This window comes from Mustela putorius, unplaced genomic scaffold (assembly GCF_011764305.1).
Source record: "Mustela putorius furo isolate JIRA1106 unplaced genomic scaffold, ASM1176430v1.1 tig00003942_pilon_pilon_pilon, whole genome shotgun sequence".
NCBI lineage: Eukaryota > Metazoa > Chordata > Mammalia > Carnivora > Mustelidae > Mustela > Mustela putorius.
In genome coordinates this window covers 10,601,004-10,616,955 of record NW_025422087.1, presented here as the reverse complement: position 1 = coordinate 10,616,955, position 15,952 = coordinate 10,601,004, and the positions used below count along the sequence as shown (strand labels likewise).

General features: G+C 37.5%; 1 protein-coding gene across 1 annotated transcript in view; it reads left to right on the top strand.

Moving 5' to 3' along the window:
* SOHLH2 (spermatogenesis and oogenesis specific basic helix-loop-helix 2) overlaps positions 1-15,349 on the top strand; it is a 48,929-nt gene extending 33,580 nt beyond the window's left edge. The window contains exons 7-11 of the mRNA XM_004770790.2: positions 6,199-6,346; positions 6,496-6,587; positions 7,475-7,596; positions 12,443-12,699; positions 14,250-15,349. Of these exons, the coding sequence (XP_004770847.1) occupies positions 6,199-6,346; positions 6,496-6,587; positions 7,475-7,596; positions 12,443-12,699; positions 14,250-14,270 (640 nt within the window). The 3' untranslated portion in view covers positions 14,271-15,349. The remainder of the gene's footprint in view (positions 1-6,198; positions 6,347-6,495; positions 6,588-7,474; positions 7,597-12,442; positions 12,700-14,249) is intronic.
* The last annotated feature ends 603 nt before the right edge of the window (positions 15,350-15,952 follow it).

Here is a 15,952-nt window from a genome sequence, read left to right as displayed (position 1 = left end):
ATTATCAATTTTAGTAGAACTTGATACTGTGGTTCTTCTCTACTACGTGTTTACTGTGGTGTTTAGCTGGCAAATCGCCCGTCCAGAGTGCCCAGTCAGCTTCATCCACACGAGTAGTCTCTTGGTGGGGGGTGGTTGAGATGTTGGGCATAGATGGGTTGCTCTCTTTCCCTGTAGTCCCAGCACCTCCCCACATGGTCTCTCCGGCAAGCTAGCCAGATATCTTCCCTAATGGCTCAGGGTTTAATGAGACCAGTGTAGAAGTTACGTTTTCCTAAATGCTGGTCCTAGAACTGTTGTAGTCACTTCACTGGGCATCTTTTGATTAAAGCAGGCTCAGGCCAGCAGAGATTCAAGGCGAGGGGAAACAGACCCTACAAATTAATTGAAGAAGTGGTAAATAATTTTCAGTCATTTTAACCTGTAACTATTGTTTTTTTTTTCTTTTAGCTCAAATTTTAGATTGATTGATTGATTGATTTTAGTAAAAACAGTAACTTTGCTATTTACAGGGTTATTTTTGAGTGGCAAAAATTCTCTTTGTGTTTTTTCTGTATTACCTTGTTTTTTCCCCCTCTGTATTCTCCCATTCAGGCTTGGCTGCCACAATCAGACAGGTAGAAAGTATGAGAACGCTTTGTTCTTGCATCTGTGGTAGAAACCTCAGCAGCAGACATAACTGCTCCCAATCTGTCAGAAGCCTACTTTTGGGTTTTAAGATATTAATAAATTAGAGATAGATCAGCCTTTTAGGTATGCTACCATACTTATTATATCTGACACCCACCACTTCTTTGTGTAAATCATACTTCATCAGGTATTGTTTCCTAACAGTAAATCATGAAATAAGGTACTTTCACAAAAAAGATGACTCGGAGATTTTGACACCAGCAGACCTGCAGGGTAAGAGAGCTAAAGGATATTTCTTATGCTAAATGGAAACGATAACAAATGGAAACTTGGATCTTTAGGAAGGGCTGACTAGAATCAGAAATGATAAATATGTGAATAAATATTAGAAAACAGACATTTTTCCTCTATATTTATATAAAATGCTTCAGACTGTTATAAGTGAAAATTACAGCATTACATTATGTGACTGGTAATACAGTTGACTCTTAAACAACACAAGGGTTAGGGGCACTGATAGCTGTGCAATCAAAAATTTGTGTATAACTTTTGACTCCCCCCAAAACTTTTAGTTACTAATAGTGGACTAGTGACTAGAAGCCTTACCAATAACATGAACAGTTGATTAACACATGGTTTATATTATATATAATATATATTCTATACTATATTCTCATAATAAAGTAAGCTAAACAAAATAAAATATTATTAATAAAATCATAAGGAGGATAAGATACATATAAGGTTTTTTACTGTATTTACTGAAAAAAAATCTGTGTATAAATGGACCCTTGCAGTTCAAACCCATGTTGTTCAGGGATCTACTGTTCATATAGATGTAGTACATATGACAACTATAGCATGGAGGATGCGTGGGGCAAAGGTACTTACATGATTACAGCATTCATGTATTTTAAGGGATGTCATAAAATTTTAACTCTAAATAGACTGTAAAAAGTTATATATTGTAATCCCTAGGACAACCCTAGACCAACAAAGAGATATGCATAAGACAGCTTTGAAGCCATTAAACAAATTAAAATTGACTTTTAAAAATGATTCAAAAAGAAGACAAGAAAAGATGAACAGAAGAACAAAAAAGCCAAAGAAACTACAGGGGAAAAAAATCATAAAACAGTAGACCATTATCCACATATAGTCAACTTATAGCACAGATTGTCTGAATGGATAAACAAGCAAAAAAAAAAAACAAGATCCATCTATCTGTTGTCTACTATAAATCTAAAGACACAGTAAGGTAATTAAATAGAAAAATATATACTGTAAAATACATGTATAAGAAGACCAGACTGGTTACATTAATACCAAATAAAGTAGACTTCAAGGCAACCAGTATCACTTGAAGTGAAGAGCAGCTTTTCATAATGATGAAAGAATCGGCTTATCAGAATGATGTAACAGTCACAAATAGTGTGTGACTATGTAATAACAATAGTTCACAGCATTAAAGATACAAATATCAGTAAGCATTATCGGAGACTTTACATCCCTCTCTAAGCAATTGATACAGGAGCTGGACACAAAAATCAGTAAGATTTAGAAGCTGTGAACACTTTTAATCACCTTGATCTAGGAGATATTTATAGAACATTACATACAGCAACTGCAGCAGAATACACATTATTTTCAAAGGCATATGGTACATTCACTTAGATGAAGCGTATGCTGGGGGATATAATATGTTTTGATACATTTAGAAGAGTTGAATTCAGGAGTATATTTGCTGACCACAATGAAGATAAGTTAAAAATCAGTAAGAATTAGATATAAAGGAAAATCTCAAATATTTGAAAGTTTAAAAATGTACTCCTAAATAATCCATGGGTAAAAGAAAACTATCATACAAAAAAATTAGAAAATATTGCAAACTGAATGGTGGTAAGAAGAGAATATTTCAAAATGTGCAAGATGCAGCTAAAGCAAAGCTTATGGAAAAACACTGTAGCTTTAAATGCTTATATTAGAAAAGACAACAGGTCTAAAAATCAATGACCTAAGAGTTCATTTTAAGGAGCTAGAAAAAGTAAAATAAATTAAATCCACAGTAAGAAAAAAAAAATACAGATTAGAAAGAAAGAAGCCAAACTTTCTTATTTATAGATAGCATTGTTCGTGTGTGAAGTCCTAAGACACCTATAAAACAACCTCTAGAACCAAAAGATTAATATAGCAAGGTTACAGGACATAAATGTACAAAAATTAATTTTTTTCTATATAAGCAACAAACAATTAGAAAATGAAAATTAGGGGCACCTGGGTGGCTCAGTTGGTTAAGTGTCTGACTCTTGGTTTTGACTCAGGTCATGATCTCAGGGTCATGAGAGTGAGCCCTGCACTGGGCTCCCTGTTCAGCAGGAAGTCTGTTTGAGATTCTTTCCCCCTGCTATCCCTACTGCTCCTCCCCCCACTTGCATTCTCTCTCTCTCTCTCTTTCTTTCAAATAAATAAATAAATAAATAAATAAATAAAATCTTTAAAAAAAAAGGAAATTAAAATTTAAAATAATTAATTTATAAATGAGCAAAAAAGCCTTATAATACTTAGGGAAAAACATGCAAAAGACACAAAGGATTATACATTGATCACTCAAAATATTGCCGTGAAAAACTAAGGAAAACCTAAATCATGCATTATACCATAACTACAAATTGAAAGAATCATTATTCATACAGTGATGATGGGAGTGTTGATGAGTGTTGATGATGGGAAAAGTTCTGCCAGTTTCTTATAGATTTAAAAAATTAACCCATTAATTCTATTCCTACATTTGTTCCCAGAGAAATAAAAACATACATTCACAAAAGATGTACAGAATGATCTAGCAATTTTCTACATAAATGACCAAAACCTGGAAATAGCTGAAGTGTTTATCAGTAAGAGAATAAGATAATAAGCTGTGGATATTTATATTATGGAATATTACAGCCATAACAAACAGCCACATGGACAAATCTCAAAATTATCATGCTTAGTGAAAGAAATCGTACATAGGGGCACCTAGGTGGCTCAGTGGGTTAGGGCCTCTGCCTTCGGCTTGGCTCATGATCCCAGAGTCCTGCAATCAAGCCCCACATTGGGCTCTCTGCTTGACAGGGAGCCTGCTTCCCTTCCTCTCTCTTTGCCTGCCTCTCTGCCTACTTGTGATCTCTGTCAAGTAAATGAATGAAATATTAAAAAAGAAAAAAGTCATACAAAAAACATGCTGTAAGCTTTGATTTATATGAAGTTCAAAGAAGCGAAACTCATGGGGGATGGAAAGTATCAGAAACTTTTATTACCCCTTTTGAAAGATAAGATTGGGAAGGGGCATAAGGAGCTTTCTGGAGTTGTGATCATGGTAATTAGGGTTTTTGTTACATAGTTTTGTGCAGTTGTCAAAACTTACAGAATGGTACCCTGAAGACTTGTGTATTTTATGTAACTTTTATTTGAAAATAAAATAATTCTAACTAATGATATGTTTAAGACGTTAGTGCCTTAAGTTTACAATTTACTTTGGAATGCTTCAGTATAATACAATGGATTGATGCGTGGCCGGTAGGATGAGTCATACACAACAAAGCAAGGACAGTCTGTGTTCATTATAGATTCTAGGTAGGTGCAATACAGACATGTTCTCTGCACAAAGTCTTCTTTCAATTTTTAAGAATTAAAATTCTAAATTCTTTCAGTCTTTCTGTGTGTTTGAACATTTTCCTAATGAACATTGGAAAAAATATCTACTATGATTTTTTAAGTAAAAAAGTGATTTGCACCCAGCACAAATATTTGGGAAATATAAAAAATAAAAGGAAATAATAATATTTTCTGTGACCCAGCCATCCATAAATAACTATTACTTGATGGTATCACTTTCAAGTCTTTTTCTATGCTTTATTTTTACTTTATTTAATGTTTATGTTCATGTTTTATATACTGCCTTATATTTTATACTTGTATCCTATAAAATACTGTTTTTCCCAATAAGATTTATAGTTTTTCATTTCCACTGCCAGATAATATTCAGCGGTTAGTATACTATAGCTTACCTATGTATCCTTTTATTTTGTGTGTTTATGTTGTTTTTTTCTTATTAATATACTGCTATCATGGATATCATTTTGCAAATTTTGCAAAAAGTTTATTCTGTGTTTTAGGTCCTTATAAGTGCGAGTATCATGTCAAGGGGTATGAAAATTTCAAGTCCCTTCATACACATTGTCAAATTGTTGCCATTTTTCCTAGACTAGTCCCTGAGACACCTCTGTAGAACCCTCAAGCAGCTCAAAGCCCAATTAAAACACCACTGACCTAGAATATTTGAGTTATTCACAGGCTATGTATCAAATTGAATTTTTTCCCCTTATGGTAGCAAATCAGGTTTATTTATTTATTTATTATAATTTTTAATTTTTTTAATTAACATAATTTTTAAATTTTTTAAAATTTTTAAATTAACATATACTTATTAGCTTCAGGAGTACAGGTCTGTGAATTGCCAGGTTTACACACTCAAATTGAAATTTTTTTAGATTTTTTTTTTTTTAGAGAGAGAATGCATGTGCACACCCCATTTGCATGGGGTGTGAGGGAAAGAGAGGACCCCTAGCAGACTCCCTGTGGAGCGTGGACCCCCAATGCAATCTGGTCCCACAACACTGAGACCATGACCCCAATTGAAATCAAGAGTTGGATGCTTAACTAACTGAGCTAGCCAGGTGCCCCAAATTGGGTTTTTTAAAAGGATTGATTGATTGATTGCCATTTTGAAGTTCAGAAGTTTTAGTGACTTGCCAAAAATTCCCACTGGTTATTGACAGAGCCATCACTTGACCCTGTATATGTCAGGGTGCTATTTAGAAAAAAGCAGGTATTAATAATGTTGGTTAAGTGAACACATGCATAAATGAAGGTACCAAAGTCTTAGATCAAAGCCTTAGATTTACATTTTCAGTGCATTTCCCTTCAGAACTATGAAAGACTTAGATTATCAGGCAGATACCAGCCTGAATGATGTTCTCATTTGCATACTGGTTTATTTGTACCTCATGTGAAGAAAGCAGCTTTCTGACTTTTCTTTGGCTCAGAACACAGAAGTACATGTAACACACATGTAATTACAAGATGCTAGTTGATCTGTTGTTGGAAATGTGGTCCAGGTCACAGTGACATGAATATCTCCTGACTTGTCTTTATCCGCTAGGCTTCTAGTGTGAATCACAAAAGCAGTGATGCAGAGCATGCCACTCCCTCCCTCCCCTGCGGGAGGGTGCCCTGCACCGGGTCATCCCACACAGTGCAGCAGGCCTGGGGCAAGGGAACTGGGGCGACCATCAGCACAGACACTGTACTTGGCAGCAGTGTGAGCAGACACCCCAGGAAGCTGTGGTTCCAGGGGCTGCAGAGGCTGCTGTCTTATGGGAACACGGCCTTTCTGTGAAACAGAGACTAGATGGGGAGAGAGGCAGTTCCTCTGTAAACACACCCAGGAGCAAGGCTTGTTTGTCCTTATGTACAAGGTAGAAAATGAGACTAATTTTTCCTTATTTACTACAATTCTCTACTCAGAGAACGAATCAAGTATTGCTGTGAGCAGCTGCGTACTCTGTTGCCGTATGTAAAGGGAAGAAAGAATGACTCGGCTTCGATTCTTGAGGCAACAGTTGATTATGTGAAGTACATCCGGGAGAAAATCCCCCCCGCCATTATGGGCCAGGTATTTGACTCCAAGCCCTTGAATTTTATCCTCACACACAGTGCTTTAAAGCCACAGTTTTATTTCTTATAATTAGAAATGTATATGTGTTTGTGTATATGAAAAAGTATCTGTGTCTAAATAGATTGCGCACTTTCTCTCCCTCTCAGATTACGGACATACTTCAGAGCAATCGGAGGTTTTGTAAGAAGCAGCAGATGTCCCTCCAGCTATCCCTCCCAGGCACGATCACGGCACAAAGGTATGATGAGGGCTCTTGTGAATTGGAAGTTGGCTTGTTAGTTTCCTCAGATGCGAACATTAGAGGGATTATACTCAGGCACTGAACCCCCGCTCCCATAACGAAAACTCAAGTATTTATTATGAATCCGTGAACTTGGGGCTCCTGGGTGGCTCAATCGGTTAAACGTCCAACTCTTGATTTCAGCTCAGGTCATCATCTCAGGGCTGTGAGATCAAGCCCAGTGTGGGATCCCATGCTGGGCATGGAGTGTGCTTAAGATTCTCTCCCTCTCCCTCTGTCCTTCCTCCACCGCCCCAGTACCTCCCCACATGTCTGCACTCTGTCTCTCAAGAAAAAAAAAATCAGTTAACTTTTCCCATCGCCTTTGTGTGTCATTTAGTCACAATGATAAAATATGTAATATTCTCAGCCCCGTGATCCTTTCATCATTTGACTCCCTCTTATTTCTTTTCTTGTTAATTCTCAAGATCTTAAAATAAGGCTTTATCAGTAGTGATGGTCATGCCTGGCAGACGGACAGAGGCAGGATGCATTCACCTCTGTCACAGGAGGTCATGGGCCCTGAAGCCGTCTGGACCTATTTCAGTTGGGAGTTTTTAAAGAATTTGCTAGTACAAAATGTGACATGCCAAATGAATGCTTTCTTATATTAATTTATTAGAATATATAAACAAACGAAAACTGTAAAACAAATCATTCCTCCACATCCTAAACTATCATCATGTACCTGTTCAACCATTTGTTCTTATGCCAAAATTATTCATAGTGTAGGCTCTGTGTATTTAGAACATGAATGATAGAACAGTTGAACTCAGCAGCATTCATGTAGTCTTCCTTGAGAATTGTATAAGGTGTTTTTTGGCTTTTTTTCCTGTCCTTTTAAGGGAAAATGGTGTGTTGACAAGCACTTATTCACCTGTGAGAGGGATCAGATTCCTGACTAATAAGTGCTTGAATGTGTACTCTGTTCCTGCCTCAGGGGGCTCCTTGGATGAAGCTGTGAGAGGTGAGCTCCCCCTGAAACCCTTGTGGTTGTAGTATCCTTGGCTTATGTGGTGTCCTGGGCACCCTTGCACTCCTCTGCATTCATTGCTGTAGCTAGGGAAAGGAGTGTCACTAGATGATTACACCACGAGTCCTTCTGGTATACCTGCTTGAAGTACAAAAGATGGCCACAGACATTTTTATGGTTTTATTTCAGAAATAGGACTTAAAATTGACCATCATTCCCAGAAAGCTCATCTTCTTTTTATTGGGGAATAATTGACATATAATATTATATTAGCTTCAGGTATACAACATGATTTGTTATGTATACATCTTGCAAAATGATCACCACTGTAAGCTGAACATTTGTCAACAAGATTACAGTATTTTTTCTTATAACTTTTAAGATCTAGTCTCTTAGCAACCTTCAAATATGCAGCATAGCATTATTAATTATAATCATCATGCTGTACACTCTATCACCATGACTGTTGTATTCTGTAACTGCAAGTTTTATACCTTTTGACTGGTTTCACCCATTTCATCCAGCCCCCCAGCCACCAGTCTGTTCTCTGTATCTATGAGCTCAATATTGATATGTTTGTTTGTTTTTTGAGATTCTATATATAAATGAGATCATACAGTATTTGTCTTTCTCTGTCTGACTGATTTCACAAAGCATAATGCCCTCAAGGTCCACTTATATTGTCATAAATGGCAAGATTTCATTCTTTTTTATGTGCGTGTATTTATATATCTATATCTATCATATTTTCTTTATCCATTTATCCACCAGTGGATACTTAGGTTGTTCCTGGCTCTTGTCAGTAATGCTGCAATGAGCATAGAGATGCCTATATCTTTTTGAGTTAGCATTTTCATTTTCTTTGGATAAATACCCAGAGATAGGATTGTTGGATCATATAGTAGCATTATTTTAATTTTTTTTAGGAACCTCCATACTGTTTTCCATGGTTGCTGAATCAATTTACATTCCCACCAAGAGGCACAAGTACATATCCTCACCAACACTGATTATTTCTTGTCTTTTTGATGATAGCCATTCTAATAGGTGTGAGGTAATATCTTGTGGTTTTGATTTATATTTCTCTGGTGATTAATGATGTTGGGCATCTTTTCATGTACCCATTGGCCATTTGTATGTCTTCTTAGGGAAAATGCCTATTTTTATCCTCTGCCCATGTTTAAATCAGTTTGTTTCTTTGCTATTGACTTATAGTAGTTCTTCATATATTTTGGATATTAACCCCTTTTCAGATATAGGACTTGCAAATATCATTTCCAAGACCAACATCAAGGAGCTTACCCACTACTTTTTTCTAGGAGTTTTATGGTTTCAGGTTTTATGTTTAAGTCTTTAATGTATTTTAAATTAATTTTGTGTATGGTGTAAGATAGGCATCCAGTTTCCTTCTTTTGCATGTGACTGTCCAGTAAAGAGCTCGTCTTTCTGATAGATGAGAAGCACATTGGTGACTTTACTACATGAATAGAACCTAAAGGAAAGGGAAGGACTCACACTAATTGAGTACTAACTACGTACTGAGCATTTAACATATCAACCTTTTTCCTCCTTCACATCTTTGCTTAAATTGCTTAAATGCCACCTTCTCAGTGAGTCTCAACTGCTCAATCAAAACTGCGTACTTTCCAGCATCATATAACGCATGTTACTGATGATCCACTCTCGCTACTGTATTTTTTTCATAGCACTTATTTCCTGCTAATATTCTTTATTTGGATTTGCTCTTATAGCCTGTCTTCTCCGTAAGAAGAGATATCAACTCCATGAAGGCAGGGAATTGTTTTTGCTTCTTTTGTTCATTGCTATATTTCTTTCTTTTTAAATTTATTTATTTGACAGAGAGAGAGATCACAAGTAGGCAGAGAGGTAGGGAGAAGGAGAAGCAGGCTCCCCACTGAGCAGAGAGCCTGATGCGGGGCTCGATCCCAGGACCCTGAGATCATGACCTGATCTTAACCCACTGAGCCACCCAGGCGCCCATTTTGCTGTATTTCTAGTACCTAGAACACTGACCAGCCTGCGGCTGGTACTCAAGAAACCTTCATCAGATGAGTATTTCTTCTGAAACAAATATTTACCCACTGTGAGGTATTTTGTTATTTGGGTTATAAAGTCTGGGCATGCCCCTGTACTTGTAGAAATAAGAAGATGCAAAAAAGCAGAGCCAGAGTAAAAGAACACAGCTACCAGTTTGTGCCTTTTTTTATTCCTGACGGTTACTTTTTCATTGAGAAACCAGCAAGGCACTGAGATCCTAATCTTCATGTTGGATGCTAGATGACGGGACACCGTGACCTATCTTTTCAGTGCCCAAGTCTGAGGTCACTCTTTTGCGGACTTCCTTGAAGAGGTTCTTCTCACTTACCTCAGCACCTTCCTTGTACTGGGGATGTCCTTTTCATACTCTACCTGGGGAACTCCCTGTTCATCCCTTAGTTCTCAGCTTAAATGTACCTACTTGAAAGGTGGGGGCACAAGGACAAACAAGATGCATTCTTCTTATGGAGCTGGTGAATTAGTAGCAGAGAGAGACACAGAAGCACAATACGATTCCTATAGTATTTGAAATAATGTGGTAGAGGGCACGATACGTAGACATAGTAAACGCCACAGGAACAAGTGATGTTACTAGGGATGGTAACTAAAGTCAAAAGGACAAAGGGGCCAAAAATAGAACATAGCTCTCCTTGTTCTAAAAATCAGATAAGGGGCACCTGGTGGCTCAGTCCTTAAGTGACTGCCTTCAGCTCAGGTCATGATCCCAGGGTCTTGGCATGGAGTCCCGAATTGGGCTGCCTGCTCAGCAGGAAACTTGCTTCTCCCTCTCCCACTCCCCCTGCTTGTGTTCTCTCTCTCACTGTGTCTCTCTCTGTCAAATAAATAAATAAAATCTTAAAAAAAAATCAGATAAGATTCAGGGTGTTTTATTAGTCCATTTAGACCCTTCTGACCTGGGGCAGAGTGAAGAAGAAGCAAAAAAGGGTAGCCATGAGCCATGGTTAATCTACTTCAAGTATTTGTGGCTTAATATCACCCAGAATGATCAAATCAGAACGGATTAAATCAGAAAAAGGCCAGGCCACAGGCATATATGCCTGTCAGTGTTACTTCTTAGACATGCAATGCTTACGTCTGTTTTCTCATTATTTATATTCTGCAGAAAGTCTGAAACACTGTTTTCTCGGTGGTAGGTTCTGGCCTTTCCATGTCCCAGCATCTCTCGGTTTTCATCACCTAAAGCAGCTGCTCCTGGGAAGACACATAGATACTAGGATCATAGACTTGTTCAGGCTGGGGAAGACCTTGAAAGTCATTGAGTCAGACTCCCCCCAACCCATTTTAATTTTATTTATATACAGTTTTCTATTTGGAAAGCATTATTAGTCCTTCACGAGCCCAGCTAAAATAATCACTGTTCATTTTTAATGTATTTCCTTCAAGTCTTTTTCTATGTATATTTTTCTACAGTAGTACTCATATTGGACACCCAATTTTGTTGCCTTCTTTTACTTAACACTGTGTCATATGGGGTGCCTAGGTGGCTCAGTGGGTTAAAGCTTCTGCCTTCAGCTCATGTCATGATCTCAGGGTCCTGGGATGGAGCCCCACATCGGGTTCTCTGCTCCATGGGGAACCTGCTTCATCATCTCTTTCTCTGCTTACTTGTGATCTGTCTGTCAAATAAATAAATAAAATACAAAAAAAATTTTGTTAAAAAAAACTGTGTCATATATACTTTAATATAGCTCTTACCACCATTTTAATGGTTTTAATGTTTTATCAAATAATTTCTAGAAAAATCTCAGCCACCCTCCAATTGCCACATTTAGTATTTGTAGTTTTATGGGGAGAGTGATTCTACATATACTATGAAAGGAAATATTTCCCCATACATAGATTTTTCTAATTTTGGATTTTTTCTTGGGCTGAATTCCTGGACATGTGTAATGAGTAAGTTCAAGAATGTGAGCTCATTTGTAGCTCATAATGCAGTTTGCCAAATTGTTTTTGAAAGAGCACTGGAACTGTTGAGATCAGTTAAGTCCTCCAATGTCACTGTCACCAGCTATGTCAGTAAATTGAAGGCCTGATAAGTGACATGGACACCTGAGGTCACCAGGCGTCTGCCCACATCTGGCTTTGTAACACAGAAGCGCTAACCCAGCTCAGTGTTTAGACTTTGCTAGGCTACCTTACCTGTCCTTTCTATACATCTCTGTCCATATTTGCTGAAATGACCTTTCACAAACATTCTAGATACATTTGTATGCAAAGTGGACATAAAATTTCTTCACTTTCATTATTATCAATGTCCGATAGAAAATAAACAGGTATTCCCAATGTTGCTTCAGATTACATTGCTAACATTCAGGATATACTTTAAAATCTTTGTCTGCCTTCTAGTTACTATGCAGAATATAGACATATAATTATACAACCCACTTCATTGATAGAAAATCGACCAAACTTTGTTACTGAATAGACTTCTACTTTGGAACATTCTTCCTTGCTTCGTAGGGATGATAGGAATAGTCATGATTTTGATTATGATGAAAGCCACACCCACACAAAGGCACAGAGATCTCATGCTCTTCGAAAATCTGTCTTCTGATGACACACTAACGCTGATTTATAGTATGTGTATTGTGCTAACTGCTACTACTTAAAAGTTCACTGTGTTTTTCCATCAGCATTGGCGTGTAAGAGTAGTGTAAGTTTGTAGCATGAGGAAATGAAATAGAAGACTATTTCAAATACAGTAATTCCAAGTTACAGAGTTGTGAACACTGATGGATATTTGTTTTCTTTTTTATTAAAGGTCAGTCCAGCTCCACTTCAGAGAATGCAATTGATGACGTGTATAAAACTCGAATTCCCAGCAAAGCCCTCTCCCTTAATTCCTTCCATGCTGTCAGATACTATTCTAAAGTCATCCCTTCCTATGATGCAGCTGCTGTAACAAATCAGAACATTTCAGTTCATTTTCCATCAGCTGTGCCCAGAGTCTCCAAGTTTCTTCCTCAGCATTGCAATGCTGTGCTGGGCCAGACGTGCACCACACATCCCAACTGTCTGGTAAGTCCACTGGGGTCTTCGGGCAGATTGGATTCTTTCATTCCAGTCATCAGGAGCCCCTGGCTTGCACTGTGTTGTTCACACTCTGCCCAGAAGTCTTAGACCAGGACCAGGTGTGCTTCACCCTGGCTCTCATTCCCAGGCTACAGGATTGGTGTCTAAATATCCAGGATCCACGAATCTGGATGGGGGCACTGCTGGTGTGAATTTAGGTGCCCAGATGATTTCCTCTAGAGCCCTTGCCTTTAACCCCTCTTCTTTTAGGATACCACATCTCATTCACCCTCACCTGCTGCCCCCCCTGCTGTTTTATCTCTTCAGCAGTCATGCCCAGTGAAAATCTGATCTTCCAACACCCACAGGTCTGATTTCAGATCTCATACCACAGATATTTATGGAGCATCTCCTCTGTTCTAGCATTGTGCTAAGCACCAAGAATGAAGTGGATACACAGGTGGGATCTCTGCCTGAGTGTCACAGGGAAGTAGATGTAGAAGCTAGTCATCGTGTCCACACTGGGGCATGTAGGAGGAGCACCCTAGTATATATATAGTATAATCTAGAAGAAATACTATCTAAGCCAAGATCCAAAGAAAAAGAATTAGCCCAGTGGTCAGGAGTTGGGAGTGAGGAGGACAGTAGCATTCTAGGCAGACAGATCAGTATATATAAACAGGGATGTCTTTCTTTTTTTTCTTTAATGTTTCAAGTTTTTATTTAAATTCTAGTGAGTTATATAAGCAGTGGTATCTTTATTTTTTGGAAGAACTGTCCTGTTCTGGAAGAAGACCCAAACCAGATTGGCCCATTTTAAATGGACTTCTGATAACCTTAATAGAGTTGTTAATATTGTGCATATTGATAATATTTGCCATGCTTTGAGCACGTAATAAGAAATGTGCCAAACACCCTGTGTGCTTAGTGTGGATGCTCTAATGAATTCCTGATGTGACGCATTAAGGTAGGTGCTGTTATTATTTTCCATACGACATCTATAAAATGGGAATAATAGTGACCTTCCCAGAAAACATTTATGAGAAAAATATTTTTAAAATAATTACAAAGGAATTTTGAACTATGAGTTATCTACATATGTAATACTATTGCTAGCGAACATCAATATACCAACAGCAAAACCAGGGTAAATGAAAAGGAGATTGTAACTTTTTTATTTTTATTTTTTTTGTTATCATTGACTTATACTTCTGTGTGTAGTTTTTGTTGGAGAATTGTTGTAAGACAATAATTACTTTTAATAATAATAAATAGCACCTATTTTTTTTAATTTTTTATTTTTTATAAACATATATTTTTATCCCCAGGGGTACAGGTCTGTGAATCGCCAGGTTTATACACTTCACAGCACTCACCAAAGCACATATCCTCCCCAATGAAAAAGCACCTATTTTAATTGGTTTTTTTCACCTGAAGTTTTCACATGGTTTTATATATCATTTTGTATGGCTTTAAGATGTACAAACTATATTTGTGACATTATGAGTCGGAACAGGCTGAGATTCAATTAATGTGGTTTTCTTTCCCCTTTGCAGCAACAGTTTTGGGCATATTAATAGCACATGTTTGAAATTCACACTCTAGACCACCTGTTGGGTGCAGTTTGACCGTACAGGAAGAACGGAACAAAGAAAGATCTTGAAAGCTACACCCAGAGACCTAATATCAAAAGCACTGTAAGGCTTCTGATAAATGTGCTAAAAGCTTCTGCAGACAGATAGCAAAAGTGCTAGCCACCCGCTTTCACTGATCTTCATATGTACTTGGATCTCCCCAGCCAGAGCACTACAAGAACAAATGGCCTGGTGACCTAGACTTTTTTTTCCTCCAAAAAGATGCCACAATTTATGATCCACTTGATAAAATGAGAAGATTAGGGAAATGCTTTGATACTCCGGCATCCCCGAGTATAGATTTGCAACCTGATCCTTATTTTTAGTATCACTGTGAATTACTGTCGCACATTTCTAGGTGGTATCTTTCTAGATTTGACATTTTAGAGAGCTCCCTTTGTTATTCACCATCCAAACTAAAATAGTTTGAGAGAGGAGTTTACCTCCTTACTTGACTCCTAATGAGTAAATTGACGTGTTTGTTTCTGTATTTCACAATTCCATGAGTGAAATCATAGCTAATAGGTAGATTTTCCTTCCTGGATCTTCAGTTACAGCCTAATAGGCTTTTCTTTGTTTTTCATCTCTTCCTCCCTACCGACATTAGAAAAGACCGCTGAAAATAAGGGGAGAAAAATATTTGTTTTACATTTCACTGAAACGTTCTTATGCACAATTTAAGTTTTATTGTTAAAGAAAATACTCAGTTTTGACCCTGAAAATAATCATCTTTCTTTGTTTTGTTTAGAAATATGTGTTCCCTCTTTTAGTAGTACAGTGTAGGGACTTTAATTTTACTTTTTGAAAAGTAAGTAAGATTTTTGAAAAGTTTAAAAATTCCTTTAGGCATAGCCTAATTTTTATGTTATATTGTACAACTTTTCTTTGGAGATGCCATGATGATGGAAGCTGTAGATGTTTGACAACTTTATAAAGGAACTAAAAGTTTCCAACTAAGATTGTACGCTTATTATTACAAATGTGTGATCGACCCACTTGTTTTTAGGAGTGATTGCTTTGATATCATAAAAGAACCTGTTGAGGTATTTTGGGCTCTCGAGATTACTTCCTGTGTTCACAACTGGTCTTAATTGTTACTGGGACTTGTACTTTGCATTGGGATTTCCCTAGGTGTATGTGTGGATTATGAGAGACAGTCTGGGGCTGGGATCTCAACTGAAGACTTGAAGAGTGAAGCCATGTGTCCCGGCTCCTTGTTGCTCTTAGTCTCCCTTTCCTTTCAACATGAAGAGCAAGGCTACCAGATCCATTGTGAAAGCTCTGTTTCTTCCAGTGCTGCTTCCCCTTATCCTGAACTTCATGCAGGTGTCCAAATTTGTTTCAAAATTACGTTCTTCAAAGTAAGTTCAACTCTCAGCCAAGGAGGAAGAGTTAGTTAAGCCTTAGCCTATTTAAAAAAAAAAAAAAAAAAAAAGGCAGGATTTTTCTTTTGTAGAATCAACTTGGCTGGTCATGAGACAGTTGCAGTGTTGTTTTTACAATTAAAAAGGTACAAGGAGTTTGCCTAGAAAAAGCGACAGCTTTCAGGTTTCACCCTGGTGATACAGAAGACACTGTCCCTGTTTGAACATTTATTGAGCCCTTGCTGTGGTCGAGGGAAATTA